Source organism: Rhinolophus sinicus, chromosome 2 (assembly GCF_057876585.1).
Source record: "Rhinolophus sinicus isolate RSI-liver-muscle chromosome 2, RSI-T2T, whole genome shotgun sequence".
Lineage (NCBI taxonomy): Eukaryota > Metazoa > Chordata > Mammalia > Chiroptera > Rhinolophidae > Rhinolophus > Rhinolophus sinicus.
Genome location: NC_142502.1, coordinates 125,890,077 through 125,909,601, shown reverse-complemented (window position 1 = coordinate 125,909,601; position 19,525 = coordinate 125,890,077). Strand labels below are relative to the sequence as shown.

At 37.3% G+C, this 19,525-nt stretch overlaps 1 protein-coding gene across 4 annotated transcripts in view; it reads left to right on the top strand.

Annotated features, from left to right (window-relative positions):
* SEPTIN10 (septin 10) overlaps nt 1-19,525 on the top strand; it is a 58,877-nt gene that overhangs the window by 7,727 nt on the left and 31,625 nt on the right. For all 4 annotated transcript variants that reach the window (XM_074332310.2, XM_019757044.3, XM_088796048.1 and 1 more), the window contains exon 2: nt 15,655-15,720. In XM_074332310.2, coding sequence (XP_074188411.1) covers nt 15,670-15,720 — 51 coding nt within the window. In that variant the 5' untranslated portion in view covers nt 15,655-15,669. The remainder of the gene's footprint in view (nt 1-15,654; nt 15,721-19,525) is intronic.

Genomic DNA, 19,525 nt, shown 5'->3' with positions numbered 1-19,525 from the left:
TGTGTGTGTGTGTGTGTGTGTGTGTGTGTGTGTGTATATAAAATAGTTGACATTCAGTATTATTTTATGTTAGTTTCAGGTGTATACAGTGCAGTGGTTAGGCATTTGTATATTATAATTTTTAAAGTGATCCCCTCCATAAGTCTAGTTCCCATCTGAGACCATACATAGTTTCTACAACATTATTGATTATATTCCCCATGCTGTATTTCACATCCTTGTGACTATTTTGTGACTACCAATTTGTACTTCCTAATCCCTTCATCTTTCTCACCCATTCCCCTAACCCCCCTCCCATCTAGCAGCCATCAGTTTGCTCTCTGTATCCATGAGTCTATTTGTTTTGTTTGCTCATTTATTCTGTTCTTTAGATCCCACATATAAGTGAGAGCATATGGTATTTGTCCTTCTCAGTCTGACTTATTTCACTTAGCATAATACCCTCCAGGTCCATCTATATTGTTGCAGATGGTAAGATTTCATTTATTTTTGTGGCATTGTTTTTCTATTTTCAGTATAACTGATTTCTGATCTCTATTCCTTTTCGTTTGCTTGTTTTTGGTTTATTTTGCTCTTCTTTTTCTAAGTTCTCCAGGGGAGATCTTAGATCGTTGATTTGAGAGTTTTCCTCCTTTCTAATGCATGCGCTTGGTGGTATGAATTTCCCCACAAATTTTGGTATGTTGTTAAATCTCACTTGATACTCTTAACGGATTTGCAGACTTTTTTATTTTTAATAGAAGAGGCCATTAGGACTCAGGGAGGTTTAGCATCTTGCTCAAGGAATCACAGCTAGTGATGATGGTCAGATCTGCTCTTGGCCATATTGTCTCTGTCACTATCTCCAGTATGTCCTTATTAGCAATTGCAGAAGTTTTAGGATTGAACGGATTTTGACTATATAGTTACTTACTGTTGACTGTGATAATGGATCTTGAAATAATGTTCACTACCTTTTCCTGTCTTCTGAGAAACACACTCATAATTTTCCCCTTCTTCAGACTATCCTTAGGAAAACTTTTAAATTCCTACCTGCATTTGTCATATCCTGTTTCAGCTACAATGCTTCTGAACTCTTCTGATTCTTTTTCAGTTATCCTTCAGTGAGAATAATTTTTAGAGGTGTCCCTCATTTGTTTTATTACACTTCTATTTTGAAATGTGATTCTTAATTCTTTCCTTTAGTGTCCTAGAGTTAGTTACCACCTCAGTGCCTTTGTGTATTCCCATTTCTCCATCTGGAGTGACATTTTTCTCCCCCACTGGTCCAGATACTGTAATCATTGGATAATGAAAGACCAAGTTCCTGTCCCACCTCAGAAGCTTTCCCAGAGAATCCTAACCCAAATTCTCTTAGTAACTATTAATTACTATATTCAGTCTGTCATACTGCTCATTTGCCATAATTTGTGTTTTGTATTGTTCCTTAATGTTTTGCATCAATTAAATTTTAATGAGCCTTGCAGTTTCCCCGCTCAATTAAATGATCTGTCTTCTGGAAGAGCAACCTGTAATAGTCTTTGTATCCTCCACAGCCGTGATTATATCTTTGAGGACATGTGTTGATTATTTTTTATATGGAATATGTGTTCACCTTGAATCATATTCTTGTTGAATGTTAAATACATGAATTATCAATTCTCCCAGGCATCCAGCAGCTATTTGTTAGTCTACATTTTTGTGCTAATGGAGCTCCACCTTCCACCAGGCTGTACACTTGTTAGTTTCTAAGTACTGTGATACTTTAGGCCATGTGTCTGGAGCATCTATTTTGAGAAACATGGTTACCAAATTCTCTTAGTAACTATTAATTACTATATTGGGAATTCTGGAATTTCCAGATTTCTTTAATTGTATGTTTTCAGACACTAGAAATATTTAAATTATGGAATAAATAAATTGTTGGGGCAAATTTTAAAAAGTGAACTGGGTGTTGAGACTAGAAAAGGAAGGTAAAGTCAAACAGAGCATATGAAAGAGTTTTGAAATGCAGTCTTGGAGAGAAAAGAAGCTGAGGAAAACGCACCCAGGCTTTAGAATTCACCCTCACTTCTTTCTGTTACAAGGGAAGATGCTTGGAGACTTAAGTAAAAGGAAGTGGTAGCATGTGCGATGTGAACATGGTAGAGCCAAGGCTATAAGCTTCTGTTGGGATGAGGGATAAAGATACACCTTTCAGCCGTATTCCATTTAAGGCTATCCCAAGTCTTTTTCCATCTAGAGAATCTTAAATACTCTGATTTATCTGACAGGTATAAACAACTGACAGGTATAGAAGTAAGTATATGGCAGTGTGGTAGAGATTGCATAGTAATCATTTAGTTAACAAAGGATGTGTTCCAGAAATGTTTATTATCAGAAGTAGAAATTACATAGGAGGCATGGGGTTATTTTCTGGGATGTTATACCCGAGTAATGTAATTGAAATATTAATTAAATAATACCATATGTTGAAAAAAATACAATATACATGATGAGGAATAAGCAGAGGTTAAGGTTGGGGGAAAGGAGAAAAGACAATTTCTGTTTGAGATGTGGATGTAGGAAGAGACCAGGAGAACGAGCGGTTCCCGCAGGTCCTCACCAGGTCTGACGGGTTCCCCAGCCCCTCCAAGCTTGTTTCAGGCCCCCAGTGTCATACCGCCAAAGATAAGGTGGGAGAGCTGTGGGATATCTTCTCTGATCTCCTTTCCCCTCTCTTAGAACCAGATCGAGTTTATTCTACTCTCTGTGTGGGCTCTCTTTATGGAGCAGCATGATATGTGTAGAAAGAGGTCATATTAAATAGTAAAATATTAGGTAGAGAGTATATTGATGGATATCATAAATATTTGTAAGCGGTCTGTGCTCCAGTTTTTTCATGGCATCAATTTATGAGATTATGATATGTACTAAGCTTTAACTTATGTAAGGAGTGAAGACTTTTTGCAAAAGCTCAACATTGAGCTAAGTATTAAAGGAGATGGCCATAGATTAGCAGAGAAGAACTGGCTAAATATTTCAGGCAGGAAGAAGATTCATCATCTCAGACTCGTATACACTCAACCTTAAAATAACAATGAGATGCCTTTCAATTGTATTTACCAATCATGAAAACATAACTTTAAATTTTTCTTTATTGTATATATTTTTAAAACTAAAGGGAACTTTAGTAATTATTTTTAACTTCTTTGGACATATTTTTACTTTTTTAGTGGTCTAGCAATCTCTAGAGATCTTTGCAAACGTTAACATATTCAAGTTATATTTTCATATGGATTTGTCCTTCGCTGGTTTGAACATACCCACTGGAGTAACTAAATGCTGCCAATGCTTAAGTGCATTCACTATGGCCAGTACTCCAGTACTTGCATTATCACATACGCGTATGTCTTCAGTGTCATGAGCTGAGTACTGTTATCTCCGGATTTTTTTTTTAAATGAGGATTATCTTTCTCAAATTTTGCTGAACAAACTGTCTCTTGTTTTGCTCATGTTGTCATTGTATCTCCTTGCCCCAGGCCCTCATACATGGCTTTGGCAGTCACTTAGTGCACCAGCAGTTTGCATCTGTTGCCTCCATAAGCAGTTAATTCTAACAGTTTTCTCATTAAGCCATACATTTATACTGATGTCACGTTCTCTTCTCTGTTGTGACATGGGTCATTCAGATAATTCTAGGGGCTCTCTGTTTTGAGAGAAGATAGGCTGCTTGTCATTTAATAACAGAGATTTTGTTGTATAGAAAGAATTATAATTACAGTTTCCACATAACTTAGGGCCAAAAGAACCTAATACTGAATTGTAATTTGAACAGTTCGAGAAAATATTTTAATCTCATTTTGTATTTGCATATTTTGCTGTGTGTTTTCTTTTGTATTGCTGCTCACAAAATAATCAACACATATATTGTCTCAATCATTTTGTTTATCCTCAGATAGTCTTAAGTTTTTGTTAGCTACTACTTTCCCATGTATTACTTACTTTTAGGTAGAAAATTTTGTTACATCTTTATGAATTAACTTTTTTTTTATTGAGGTGTAGTTTATGTAGAGTGGAATTTACTCTTTTTTAGTATAAAGTTCCATGAGGTTTGGTGAATGTATCGAGCTGGGTAACCATAGCCACAAACATACACACAGAACGAGTCCATCACTCCCCTCCGCAGCTCCTTTGTGCTTCTCTGCAGTCCTCCTCCTAATCTCTGACCATCACTCATCAATTTTCTATTCCTGTTGTTTGCCTTTGCAGAATTTCACATTTATGGAATTATCATCGCCTGTGAGCTGGCTTCTTTAGCTTTAGCTAAGTATGATGCTTTTGAGAATTAGCCATGTCGTTGCATGTTTCTTTTTACTGTTGCCTTTGTTTCATTGTATGGATGTGCCACAACTTTGTCCATCCTTTCTCCACTTGAACATTTGAGCTGTTTCCAGTTTTTAACAGTCTTGAATAAAGTTACAGTATACATTCACGTACAGGTTTTTATGTGAGTATAAGTTTCCATTTCACTTGGGTTGGTATCTAGCAGTCGGGTTGTTGAGTATGTGTGTGCTTAACTTCAAACGGCAAACTGTTTTCCAAATGTCTGTACCAATTTGCATTCCTAGCAGTAATGACTGAGAGTTCCTGTTACTCTGTGTCCTTCCCAGTGTGGTCAGTTTTTTAAAGTCTCATGACTTAATTTGCATTTACCTAATGACTAATGTTGAGCATCTCGTCATGTGCTTATTTGCCATCCCTAGGTCCTTGATGAAGTGTCTGTTCAAATCTTTCCCCATTAAAAAAAACTGAGTTATTGCCTAATATTGTTATACAAGTTTTAAAATATACATATTTCTTATATGTCTTTTTATGAAATAAATGATTTATGAGTGTTTTATCCAAGTATGTGTCTTGTTTTTTCATTCTTTTAAGAGTATTTTTGAAGAGCAGAAATTTTATAGTTTGTTAGGTTCAAATCATCATTTTTTCTTTATGGATCATGCTTTAGGTGTTGTAACTAAGAAGTCTTTGCCTAACCTAAGGCCACAAAGATTTTTATACCTTCTGGAAGTTTTAGAACTATGATTCATTTTTAGTTAGTTTTTGTATGGTGCACAGTATGCATTGAGGTTCATTTTGTTTTGCATATGGAGTCCAGTTGTTGCAGCACATTTTTAAAAAAGATTATCCTTTGTCCATTTAATTACATTTGCACCTTGTTGAAACCTACCCTGCCCCCACTCCCGCCTTGACTTCTCTGGATCTCATCACTCTCTTTCCTGGAGGCAGGGTAGTTAACTACTTGACACCTGATTGCCACTTCTAGATCATTCTTCTCCTCTCCTCCCTAAATAGTCCCAGTTTTGACTCCCACTTAGTTATCCTGCCATGTACTCACCACCTTTCTTTGCACAGAGTCATCTCTGAAACCCCACCTCCCCCTATGCTTGATGGTGTTGCTACTGGCTCCTTGTAACTCTCTAACTTTAGACCTGTTGTAATTCTGGGTGGTTTCAGGATCCACACAGATTATCCTTTCAGGACCCTGCCTTTCAGTTTTTGACCTCCTCTTCTAAAATCCCTTGTGTTCTCTCTCCTACTTGAGCCTCTTCTTGACCTTGTCATTACCCAGTAACTGTGACCCTTTGCAATCTCAGTCCCAGGCATTCCATCCTGACCATGCCTCCTGTCTTTCCTGTTTATTCCTTCAATACTCTAAGTCCCACAATTCTTTGACCCAATCTGTTGACCTACTACCTTTCCTCTTTCCCTCATATCCCTTTATGCCCTCTTTTCCTTTATTTGCCCAGCTTTTAAGTCAACCCCTGTAACATTTATAATCATTTCCTTGCATGTCTCAGTTCCCTCTCTTGCTCCACCATTCTCCCCTGGCAAAACCCAATACCCACTTCAATTAAACTATCCCCGCCTCTGCTCTTGCACCCTCACAGCTACATATGATAGAGGAAAATCATGCTGAGTGGTTTCACTTTAACGTCATGACTACTAAACTCAAGAGGCTGCCTAAAAATAGATGCTGCCTAAAAATTATACTGTGTTTTCCTCATTCATTCACCCACTCATTTTTCTAGATCAAAGGTAGGCAAACATTTTCTTTAAAGGGCCAAATAGTAAATATTTTCAGCTGGTCTCTGTCACAACTATGCAACTTGGCCATTGTGTCCTGAAAGCAGCCACCCACCTTATATAGAGTCGGAATGGCACACTCTCTCCTCTCTAAAACACTTTCTTTTCCTGTCTTCCAGGACTCCACACTTTTCTGGATTTCTTTCGCCCTCTTTCACTGTTCCTTCTCAGTCGTATGGACTGGTTGCTCCTCAGTTCTCCAACCTTTAAATATTCGAGTACCCCCGGGGCTCAATTCTGTGATCCTTTCTCTTTTCTAAATACCTTCAATCCTTGGGTGATATCTCCTCCCACAGCATTAAGTATTAGCCATATATTGATGACTTCAGAATTATCACATCCAGTCCAGATAATTACGTACTCAGTACCTTCACTTCAATATCTAATAGGCTTCTCCAATTTGAAAGAGAGCTCCTCGTCTTCCCCAGTCCTCCTCCTCCTGCAATCTTTCCAGTTCCAATAAATGGAAGCTCCCTCCTCCTCATTGCTCAAACCAAAAACTTTGGAACCATTCTCCATATCTCTTCACATCCCACATTGAACCTCAGCAAGTTCTGCCTTCAGATAGATTCAGAATTTGATCACATCTTACCTCTTCCACCTCTAACATTCTGCTATTATCTCTTTCCTGGATTAAAGCAGTCGTCTCTTAACCAGTCTTGTTTCTGCCTTGCCATTCTTCAGTCTACTCTCAACATAGTACCCGTAGCTGTAGCAAACCTTTTACTACAAAGAGGAATCATGTCCCTCTTATCCTAAAAACTCTTCATAGCCAAGTCCTTACAGTAAGCCAAAAGAACCAAGACCCGGTATTGTATTGTATTGTATTGTATTGTATTATATTATATTATATTATATTATATTATATTATATTATATTATATTATATTATATTAATTATATTACCAGGTCTTATATAAGACCCGGTCTTATGTTAAAATAAGACTGGGTCTTATATTAATTTTTGCTCCAAAAGACGGATTAGAACTGATGGTCCGGCTCGGTCTTCTTTTCGGGGAAATACGGTAGTTCCGTCTGCTTGGAGTGGCCTTCCTCCAGATTTCCCTTTCATGGGCTCTGCTCCCTAACCCCTCAGGTCTTTGCTAAACTATCAGTTAGGCCTTCCCTCACCACGTGTAAAAAATGGCATCCCTCACCCATGCCATCTCCACATTTCCTATCCTTCCTTATTTTTCATTATTGCATTTATGATTCTCTGTTATATCATAGCATACACTTTACTTTGATTTTTGCCTGTGTTCATAATGGCAGGGATTCTTTTCTATTTTGTTAAGTTATGCATTCTCAGTGCCTAAGACAGTTCCTGGAACATAGAAGGCACTCAATAGCATTCAATACAGATCTGTGGAATAGATGCATGTTTATAGATATTTGAGGAAGACATTTTCTTTTTTCTACTTTAGTCTTTGTTAAATTCATGTAAGTGATAATGTTAATGGATATCAAGAAGAAAAGGAAATATTCTACTTACCCAAGAATCAGGCTCCGTATATGAGTGTGCTTGCTCATATGCAGAATTTGTACTTGTAACCATGGTCAGTACAGTCTTCATTTGCTACTTAATATGATACTGTGTCATTTCTCTTTATTTTCATAATTATTGCTTCTAATCTTTGTAATAATATTCCTCATAGCCAATATTTCATATAGACTCTTGGTATATGCAATTTTTTTCTTCTTTTTGAATATTTATCTGACTTATAAAATGAAAATGAATCTGACATATATTCTAACTTATAAAAGTCGAATAACATCTATTAAACTGCAGCCTGTACCAATAATGTGGCATTAACTGTGTTCAGTCTAAAAAGTCAGCCTGGCTGACTTGGTGGGTTGGGGTTTTTAGTGCTCCTATCAATTTAGAAAAGTTCAAACCCATGGAATCAGTGGAAACTTCAAGAGTAATGGGAACTACCACTGTATTTGTTTTTAATAATGATGTAAAAATTACCCTAGATTCATTACACACTTGACTAAAGAGTTAGGTGATCAGGTGGAAACTCCTTTGAGGAATCCAAGGTCCCCATGGGAACCTTAAGCTCAGTATTTCCAAGGTTGCGTCAAACCTGGGCCGATTTAGCTTCACAGTAACATCTATCAGGTTCCCTTAGTTTAAGGCACTGGAAGGCGCTCATGGCATCTCTCTTAGGCCAAGTGCATGCCCAGTCCCGTTGCCTACTCCAGCCACACCTCTTCTGCTGTCCTCCTTGCACTTGAACTGAAGCCTCCTTAGGTTTAAACGATAATGAGCTTACTGCAGTTTCCCAACCATACCAAGTATACTTGCATGCTTTTACATACATTCAGTCCCCTACCTTCTTTTCTCATTTGCTAGGAAAATTCCTGTTTCTCCTTCAAGTCTCAGCTCAAGCCTTTTCTTGGGAGTGCTTTCTCTTACCATGCAGGGTTCATTATATCACAAACTACTGCTGTGTCCTGTCCATAAGTCATATGTACGTCTTCCACCTGTACTAAAATTTAAGTTGCAAGAATATTAACTCACCTTGATCCTCAGTGGCTGGGGTCTGTTATTCTGTCCTGAAAATGTAACGCCTTTTATAAACATTGTGCGTGTTTAAGGAATACATGAAAAGCAGTGTGTATTGATAGACTTCACACTAATTCTTCAGTGTTCTTTTTTTCCCCCCAAATGTTCCTTGTTAATTTTAAGTCCTTCCAATGAGTCTTTTCTGCCTTCCCCTTTCTTCAGCTCCTGTCCCATTTGCTTTTACTTGGTTCAATAAATCACTGCTCAAATATGATTGACATTTTAATCACCTAATCTGCATGGAATATGTTCTCTCTCCCAGGAATGCAAACCATCTACTTTTCATTTAAATGAGCCTTGAGATTTAGTTCCGAGAAGTCTTTCCACATCAACCAGGTGCAGTTTTGTTGTCTTTCCTTCATACACCTTGTCTGTACACGTAGTTTCCATGACTCAGTCTCATTCTCTATCACATCACATATCTCTTCCTCATTGCTTGCTCAGAGGTGTACAGTCACGAAATTAGAGTTGAAAGAGACCTTAGAAGATCATTAGTTTTGCTTCCCACTCAGTGTAGGAATCGACTCTACAGTTTGCCCAGTTGCAATGACAGTGTCAGTTATTTGAACCACCTCCCCGTCCCCCGGCCAACAGCTGAATCCTTCATGGTACGGTCCATTCCACTCTTGCCAGACAGTTCTAGTCCTTCAGTAATTTCTCTTCTTTGTGTTAAATCTGCCTCTCTAGTCCATTCGTGGGTCCTAGTTTTTCCCTTGAGAGATTCATTTCCATAAGCCTGACTATAGATATTTGAGTACACCTGACTAGCCCTTGATGGTGCAGTAAGCTAGCAATATTGGGGGAAAGTCAGATTTCCTTAACTCATAAAGTATTAGAAAGTAATTTTTAAAAGGCTTAAAAACTTCTGTGTAAGACATGAAGTCATAAAACAACTTGGAAAAAATTTAGATGCATTTTTTCTTTTAAAACCTCAGGGTATGGAAAGATTTTCTAAGCTTTACCTTTAAGGGAGAAACTATAAAGGAAAAGATTGATAGGTTGGACTCTGTGAAAACTGAAACGATCAATGACAAATCAGGAAAAGATATTTGCAATACACATGACATGCATAGAGTTATAGCCAACAGCTCTTTTTAGAGAAACAAAAAAGGACTACCCTAATAGGCAAGTGGGGGAAAAACATAAGCTGATGATTTATGAAAATATGTTATCTAATTTTCAGGCCAGTAACCTGAAACAAAATATTCAAAATACCAGAAGTCAAATTAACTTGTCAGTTTTTGCCTATCAAATTAACACTTAAAATTTGTTAATACCCTGTATTAATGACTATATAATGAAATGGACACTTTATTTTTATATACTAATTTTGGAAATGTGAGCAGGTACAGCCTTTTTGAGGTGCAGTTGGGCAATACATTTATACCTTTGACCAGTAATTGCCTTCTATGAATTTCATGAAGAAATTATCAGATGTACAAAATAACTGATGCTTATACATGTGTTTCCCTTTGGGTCCCCCAGGAAGCAGATGCTGAAGAGCTAGGAATGTCAGAGATTAGGAGTGGAGGGGGAGGGGAGGTGATGCCTGTGGAGGAAGCAGGACTGGAGAATAAAAGCCTTTAGGCCCTGCTGCGGCTGTTAGCAGGTGTGAAAGGGAAGAGGTTAGGAAGCAGAGCAGGCAGAGCCTCAGCGGCCTTGGCAACCTCGCAACTGTCTGGACCAACCCAACGGAGAACTTGGACTGACTGGGATTTGCCTGCTTAGGGCAGAAGGGGCTGGGCCCTGACAGCTCACTGTGCTCGTCCTTGGCGAGGGGTGGCCTGGAAAGTGAGTGTGGGTCGGGTCCGTAGGCAGCTCCTGAAGGCTCTGCTGCTGAAGGCTGTTGGCTGACTGCGTTCTTTGTCGCCCAAGGACAAGTTCTTGCTCCAACGGAGATCTGAGTGGAGCCCGTCTTTGGCTACCACAAGAGAGACGTTTATTGCAATGTCATTAAAATGACAATTAGAAATGGTATTTTTTCCTATAATAAACATGAAATACTCCTTTTCTAATTAAGGGGGGGAAGTAATTTCAAAAGAAGATTACATTTGTATTTTAAGCAGCCATGTAATATTGTAAGCTTTAGTTAAGCTTAAAACCCCTAACTTTTTTACGAGCTACTATCAAGAATTTCCCCATTTTGACGATGTTTTGAGGCTGAATATTAGACTTTTTTTTTCTAACTCTAACCCGAATCCTAATTTGAATCCTATGAATATTAGAGTTTGTTGTTATCATTTAGCTTTTGTATTTTTTGGAGATGATGGTAAAGTTGAGATAAAAATGGATACATTGATGGGACTTGGACTACCCTTAACTGCCCTAGACAGACTGTCCTGGGGAGACCAGGCTGGGCACGTTCACAGGAGACCGGTGCGGCTTTGCCCTCTGTCGTCCCCAGTCCCATTGATTTTAATTGAATTCTTTTTTCCCTGCTTGGAAGCATTCACTTCTGGAGTCATCCTCTGCATAATTTGAATAATGTAATATTACTATTTATTTCTAGGAAAATTTTAGATCAGCACTATTAACTATTTTAAAGTTTCCTTAACGTGAAGATTTAATTAAGTGATTTTAAAGAATGAGTCTGTGGAATCTTTTAAAGTATTGTTTTAAGACAAAGAACCATACTCTCTCAAAATCCATTCAATAGGCCCAGATAATTATTTTGACTACTGTCTTCATATATTCTCTCTTTTGCTCTCTCTCCTAAATGTGTCCAAGAAACACCAGGGAAGACTTTGAAAACTTTGATTTTATTTCTTGGGTTAGATGTCTGAAGATAGAAATTGTGGGAAAATGAAGTTGAAATGAAGCTATTTTAAAGTCAAGTCAGAATTCTGTTCTGCCAAGTCTCATTGTTACCTAGAGAGAAGCTAGAAGGCAGTTTCCAAGGAATGTTTCCAAGTAGTTAAGGAAAGTCGTTATCTGGGGTCCTGGTGTGAAAGAATCACCAAATGTTTTCCCATAACTGGCTGATAGGAAAAAGGTCATGTCTCCCAAGGGCCCCCAGGACAAAGTCTATGCCACCTCAGTTGTGTTGCCCATATTCCCCAAACTGAAATTTTGAAGAAGGTGGAGAACCTGATCTTCCTCCAGCTACCCCAGAATGTTCTGGCACTTTTTCTATGATTCATTATATACTGCAATTTCTTTAAAAAAAGAAAAAAATATGTGTTAGACTTTGCCAGGAATTAAAGGAACTGTATAAGTTTTTTCTTCTAGGTAATAGGTGTATAGATTTCAATATATGTATGTTTCTGTATTATGATGTATATATGTATTTAAAATAAAAAATACAGAAAAAGCAAACCGACTGTGTAGTCAAGTGTAGTTTATGGTTTTGTTAGTGTTCCTTGTGCCTTGGAATGAGATTATGATTGCCTGTTACGAGTTTGCGTTTCTCTGATGTAAGTTCTTAAGATCAAGGACCATGTCTTACCCCTGAGACCTCAGAACCCAGCGTCGTGATTTGCACCATAGTAAGTATGTGATTTGCACATAGTCAGTGATAGAGTAGACTGGAATTCCACTTCCAGATTTTTTTAATTTAGGCTTTACCACCAGAGGGATTGGGTTAACTTTGTCCCCTTATTATTTTACCTTTAATATTGTGTTGTTAATAACTAAAAAACTGTTTCATTCTAAATCTTGTTTTGGAAATTTAGTCTAAAGTAGTACCAGTGGAAAATATTTAAAACAACTATTTATAATACTTTCATGTGACTCATTCATACTTCCTGATCAAAACATTTATCCACAGAGATTTTAAGAAGGCTTTTTGGCCGGTGTTCAGAAACAAAGGAAATGAATAAACAAAAGCAGATACTTTATGTGAACTTACATAAATGACAGAAATGTAACCTAGTTTTTATTAGTCAAAGTTTAGCGATAAATGAGTACAAAACCTGTCTTATTTTTTTCTAAGCAAATTTTACTTATCAACCAAACTGCTTACTGAGCAGCATTTCACACACATCTAGTCATATGATATCCATTATACTCGTATTAAAAACTGAAAACTACTTTCTTATTGTAATTTTTTAAATTAAAATTTAATTTTTACTAGAGTTCTATAGTTGATAAGTGGAAATAATATGGCCTTCAGTTAATTAGCTGTGTGGCACCTCCCTTTCGACACTGATGTGAACAAGTAGCGTGTTCCATTAGAAGTGACACAAGCCGGTTGTTCCACTCGTACTGTTTCTCCAATGCAAGGCTCTGAATAGGGGTCCTCAGCAGTGCTTCCCGTGGCACTTCTTTACCTTTACCAACGAGTCAGGCTCTGTAGATGGACACTTCAGACTTCCCCAGTCAGCTGCTCTTCTACACTGGCCCGTAGCTGTTTCTCAACCTCATTCATAACTGTAGCAGGAGACCAATGAACCCTTTTTCCTTACCAAACTCATAACCACTATTTAGTTTCTCCAGATACGAAATTCTGACTCCCTTCTGAAGACACTCAGGGTTGTTTTATATCTTAAATGCCACCTCATCAGACGCTATACCACTTTTCTTTTTTAAATAAATATATTGGGTTTTAAATAAATCTATTGGGTTAGTAAAATTACATAGGTTTTGAGTGTACAATTCTGTACTATGTCATCTATTCTCACATTGTGTGCTCACCACCCAGAGTCAGTTCTCCTTCCATCACCATATATTGGGCCCCTGAAATAAATCAGACAAAAAAAGTTGAGAAGCATATGACTTCAGTCATATGTGGGATATAAAACTGAAAGCAACAAAGGAACAAGACAAATAAAGAAACAAAAACTCCTAGACATAGACAATAGTTTAGTGGTTACCAGAGGGTAAGAGGAGGAGGGGACTCAGTAAGAGTGTCATTGTCTCAGTTCAGTGTCATTGTCTTCTTGGAAAACTGCTCTGGCCTTTAATGAGCTCCCCTTTCTCCAAATCTCTGTAACCACCTCTGCTCTTTCCTTGTCACTCACTTTTCTGTCCTGGTGTAATGGAGGGACGTGATCTGCTACTATGTACCGCATAGACTGGGGGAAAGCAGGTTTATTAGAATGGCAGGGGGCTGGCTGGAGGGAGTAAGGTGACATATATGTACAATTAAAAATTAAAAACAAAACCGTAGGCCAATTCTGATGTGTTTTGTATCATTATGTATTTCTTACTTTTTAAATTGTGAGAACACAGCCAGTACAATTACTTTTATATAAGAGCATCTTCCAACTGACCAGTCATTTCATGTTGCAACACTGTGTTCAGTTAGCAACTCAGGATTTGGAAACACTGTATATGTAGCGGTGACTTAACAAGGGTGGCTTCAAAAGCTTAGATTACCCAGAATGTGCCAGAGGAAGATCGCTGTTAACATTCTGTAAAATCCAGTCATGAAGTATACCTGTGTGTCTCTGTGGGATTGCATGCATGATCCCAGTGGGGGCAGGAGAGCGGTTTGATGTGCCAGAAAGCCCACTCCCCTGCTGCAGTGGTGAGGTTCTGCCTTGCATCCTACCTATGGGCAGAGCTGTTCACTGCAGCATAGTTCATTGTAATTAAAGACCAGGGGACTGCTTAAGTAAAGATAGAACATCCACATATGCTGTAGTATACAGAACAGAATGCTGTCCTATAGAAAGAATGAGGTAGATCTGGGTACCAGTGATGGATTAAGTGAAAAATACACAATACAGAGCAATAGGCTGCTACCATTTATTAATGTGTCAACAGGAGACCTGCATATTCACATATGCTTAAATACGTGCATGGTCTATCTCTGGAAGGGCGCAGAAGAGTCTGGTGACCTCGGGAGAACTGAGGAACTAGGGAATCAAGGGTAGGAAGGGTACTTACTGTGTACTGTATGCTCACTGGCACTGTTTGCATTTGTTTCTTACTCCATCCATATAGATATTACTTTGTAAAAAGGCACACATTTCCTCCATATCTTGTGCTGCACTCAAAAGTAGGATTGCAGTGCCTTTTGAGGCAGCATTGCTTTGAAATTCCCATAACTTCTCTTAAACCTCTCTTCCCCGTTCCTTACTGTTGCAAACACAGTGAATGTGTATTTGGTTTACAAGTTGGGAGGAACACCAGCTTTGCAGTCAAATCAGTGCTGCATCTACAACTTACTGACTGGTATGATTTGGGGTAAGTTATTTAAACTTTCAGAATCCCAGTGTTCTCATGCAGGCTGTGGGAATGTAGAGCTCAGATCTGCTGTAAGGATTAAATAAGAAAATGTACTTCAATGAGCTGGCATGGTAACGGGCATGTAATAGGAGTATTATAAATGATAATTATTTCTACTGTAATTGGATAACTAAGGGACTTGTTCAAATGTTAAAATCCCTGCTTTGCCATCTATACTGAAACTGGAGCGTTAACATTTCTCTCCCCTGGCATGCTACATGGGGTATACCTAATTTTGAGTGCCTTCTTGGCTCGTAGAGTATCTTTTTCAAGTGAAATAGCTTATTTTCCCTTTTTTAATCTTCTAAAGCCTTTCCCATAAAAGTAATGTTTTTTTTTTTTTTTTTTTTTGTCTTCCTGGATGCAAATGGGAGTTTACTGTTTGTCTTTTTTAATTAAAGTTTATTGGGGTGACAATTGTTAGTAAAGTTACATAGGTTTCAGGTGTACAATTCTGTAATACATCGTCTATATATCACATTGTGTGTTCAACACCCACAGTCAGCTCTCTTTCCATCACCATATACTGGATCCCCTTTAAACTGGCTTGTGTGTGTGTGTGTGTGTGTGTGTGTGTGTGTGTGTGTGTACATTAATGTATATTATATGTTGAATATCATACATTATTTACTTATGCAGGTACCTACCCAGCATAACCACCATTTTAAACATGAGTCAGTCGTGTAGATTGCAAGTCAAAACTTGGTAATAATGACAATATTAGAATTCCTTTTAATGTAAATATATTATTCAGATATAGGTTTTTTTTGAGTAATATCTGTATTTTCTTTTAATTTTTTTCAGCTCTTTCAGCTTCACATGGCAACAAAAACTTACAAGTCCTCCCAAGTATCTGATGATGAACAGAGAGTGAGTATATCTTTTAAATATTGTAAAGTTTAAATAGGAAAATGTATAATATTGATCCATATTGTACTCCAGATGTCTCTGTGATTTCAAGATAACTAATCAGAGACCTGACAGACTTTTGTTTATACTTACTTTGAAAGTGAATTATTTTTGTGTTCATTCAAGTTCAAAATCAATGAGGGATTCAGTAATTGGTGAATGTCCACAGTGTGTCTATCCAGCTTGACATTAAGCAAAATAAAACTCCAACTGAATACGAGCGCTGCTTTTGCTGAGCATACTTGCAGAACTTGGTGAAAGTAAAGAACTTCTTTAGTGACAGTGTAGGAAGTCCCTGTGTGGCCCTGTCAGATGCCTTCCTGAGCTCCAGATCAGACCTTAATGTTTCCGGGGTCCTTCCAAATGTGCCTGTGTAGGAGGGCACATTTCATATTGAAATTTATATTTAAAAAGAGGGAGTAAGTTTAACTTGGTGAAAGAGAGAAGTTGTCGAATTTTTAAAAAAAGAAAATTGCAAATATAAGCATGGGTGTAATTCAATAATGTTAAATCATTTCCTTTAGTTCTGTGCTCCAGTACATCTGCTCTTTTTCCCTCTTTCTCCACACATGCTAAGGTCCCTATGGTTTTGAAAATCATAATTTGACCACCAAACTGCCACCCTTTTTATTTTTTTCTCTCATTGGTATTATGATAATAGTATATTTCATTTTTATCACCTCACAGACTTTTTGAGTGTCTCTTCCTTCTAAAATTGCTTTGCTGAAATTACTGTCACAGTCACTAGTAATTTTTTAGTGACTAATCCATTGAGTGATCGTTGCTTACTCATTCACTCTGGCCCTGTTCTTCATTAAATTATGGTGACCAATTCCATATTTTTAACAAGCTTCTTTTGTTTCCATGACATTAAAATTATATAGCTCTAATGCCAGAGGGATTCCATAGGCCATTTAATTCAACTTTCATCTGATAAACTCATCACATAAAAATTAATCTTGAATATTTTCATGACATAGTGTGTCTTCACTCTCTCTTTTAATCATAAAGATAACATGCTTACATGACTAAAAAGGATTTAAAGGGCACAAAAGAAAATATAGTGTACTGGTTTTCTGTTGCTCCATAACAAATTACTATGAATTTAGCTGCTTAAGACAACACCTGTTTGTTAGCTCACGGTTCTGTAGGCCAGAAGGCAGGCCCAGGTGGCTTCTCTGCCTGGGGTCTCACTCAGGATGTTGGCTGGTGGGTTCTCATCTGGAGACTCCCCTACCAAAGTCTTTCAGGTTGTTGGCAGATTTCAGTTCCTTGTTAGCTGGTTGCTGTCAGCTCCTAGAGATCATTAGGTCCTTGCCATGTGGCTCCCTCTTATCGGTACAGCAAGAGATGACTCAAATCCTCTTCATGCTTCAAATCCCTTTCACCTGGAAGTTCTTAGTCATTCCTAAGGGCTCAGCTAATTAGGTCAGGCCCACCACGGGTAACCTTCCTTTCTAAGGTGAACTGATTTGGTTAACCTCCCTTTCTAAGGTTAACCTTAATTACATCAGCAAAAATCTTTTCATAGCAGCACCTTGAGTAGTGTTTGTTTGAATAATCAGAAAGTGTGAGTATACCTGGGGCCATACATTTTGGGGTCTATCTTAGAATTCTTCCCACCACGTATCGTCTTTTTCACCTCCACCTCCAAGATCACTTCCTAGTGGTAACCACTTGGTCTGTCACTGCCCTTTGAGACATTTTAATCCATATTCATATATATATATGAGAATATATGAAAAAAATGTACCTTTTTTTTTAACTCCAATCACAGTAAATAAATTACTATTTAGATACTAAGCTTTGAGATTTATCCATGTTGTGGCTTGTATCAGTAGTTTGATATTCCATTGTATTGGATATACTATAATTTGTTTATCCATTCACCAGTTGTTGGACATTGTTTTTGATGTTTCCAGTTTTTGACTGTTTAGAGTAAAGCTCCTTTGAACATTCCCGCATAAGTCTTTGTGTAGATGTATGTTTTTATTTATTTTGGGTACCTACAAGTGGATTTTTTGGTTGTATAGTAATGTGTACTTAACTTTATAGAAGCTACCCACCTGTTTTCCACAATAGCTGCACCATTTTGCATTCGCACCAGCAAATTTATCAGACTTCCAGTTGTTCGTCATCGTTTGGGTTAATAGAGTATTGTTATGATTGCATTCTATTTCCACTGTTGGCTTATTAACTATACCGCTGTTGTTTTTTTTAAATAGTAATTGATGTAGGCTTTAACTTATACATACTACCTTCGAACAATATAGCACTTCACGTGTCATACAGAAACCTTACAGCAGTATGTCTCCATTTCCCCTCCTTTCCTTTGTGCTGTCATTATGATATATTCCACTTCTCTATGTATTATAAATCCTGTAATACGTTGTTGTTGTTGTTGCTTTAAACATCCAATTATATTTTCAAGAAATTAAGACAAGCAAAAAGTTCTCTTATATTTACCCATATTTTTACCTTTCCAGCAATCTTAATTCCGTTTTGTAGGTCTAGGTTTCTATCTATTCTCATTTTCTGTTCTCTTGAAGAACTTTTTACATCTCTTTTACTGTAGGTCTGCTTGCAATGAATTTTCTCAGATTTTGTTTGTCTGAAGATGTCTTCATTTTCCCTTGAATTGTAAAGGATACTTTCATTGGATATAGAATTCTTGGTTGTCATTTTTTTCTTTTGGCATTTTATTGATGCTTTTCTGTTGTCTTCTGGTTTGCGTTGTTTCTTATGAGAAACTTGTGGTCATTTTGTTTTACTTGTGTGTAATATGTCTGCCATACCTGTGTTTGTCAAGTTTTCCTTTATCCTTGTTTTTAAACAGTTTGCTCTGACTTGCCTGGTTTTGGGTTCCTTTGGATTTTTCCTGTTTGCAGTTTGTTGAAATTTTTGGATCTCTGAGTTCATGTTTAGAAAATTGGAAAATTTTGAGTCAATCTTACTTAGATATTTCCTTTCTCCTTCCCCCTGTCTGCCCTCTTTTTTCCATCTGATATTCCAATTATAGGTAGGTTAGACCATTGATATTGTTCCATAGTTTTTTGAGGCTCTGTTATAATTTTATCTTTTCTAGTGAAAATTTTAGCTTGGATAAATAAAGATATTTCAGCTTAGGTAATAACAACAAACAAATCTTCATTCCATTTTATTTACCTTCTGTTAATACTATTCAATAACATTTTATTTCAGATGTTGCATTTTGCCATTCTAGGAATTCCATTTGTTTCCTTTTGTTGTTGAGATTTTTCATATTTCATAATTCCCTGTCATGTCACCTGTTATATCCATCTCTTTTTCCTGTAGAAAGAGTATATTTTTCTTCTTTAGCATGTTTATCATTGTTATTTTAAAGCTCTAATCAGCTAATTTAACATTTGGTTCATTTGTGGATCTCTTTCTGTTGACTTTTTTTCCTCAACTATGAATCAAATTTTTCTGCTTCTGCCTATGTAGTAATTTTTGATATTGTGGATGATACATTGTGAAGGTGCTGGATTCTATTTTCTTCTTCTGAAGAATGTTGACTTTTGTTCTAGCAGGCAGTTAAATTACTGGTTGGTCACATTGAGCATGTTGAGCCTTTGTTATAGGCTTTGTTAGGGCAGGTGTACTTCAGTTGTGCCTTCTGCACTAGGGAACATTTCTGATTCATGGGATGTGATTCTTACTCCTAACATGTGGCCCATATAGGTTTTCAGTGGAAAGCCTTAAATGTTTACCAAACCCCTTTAACTTACAGACTTAAAATTCAGGC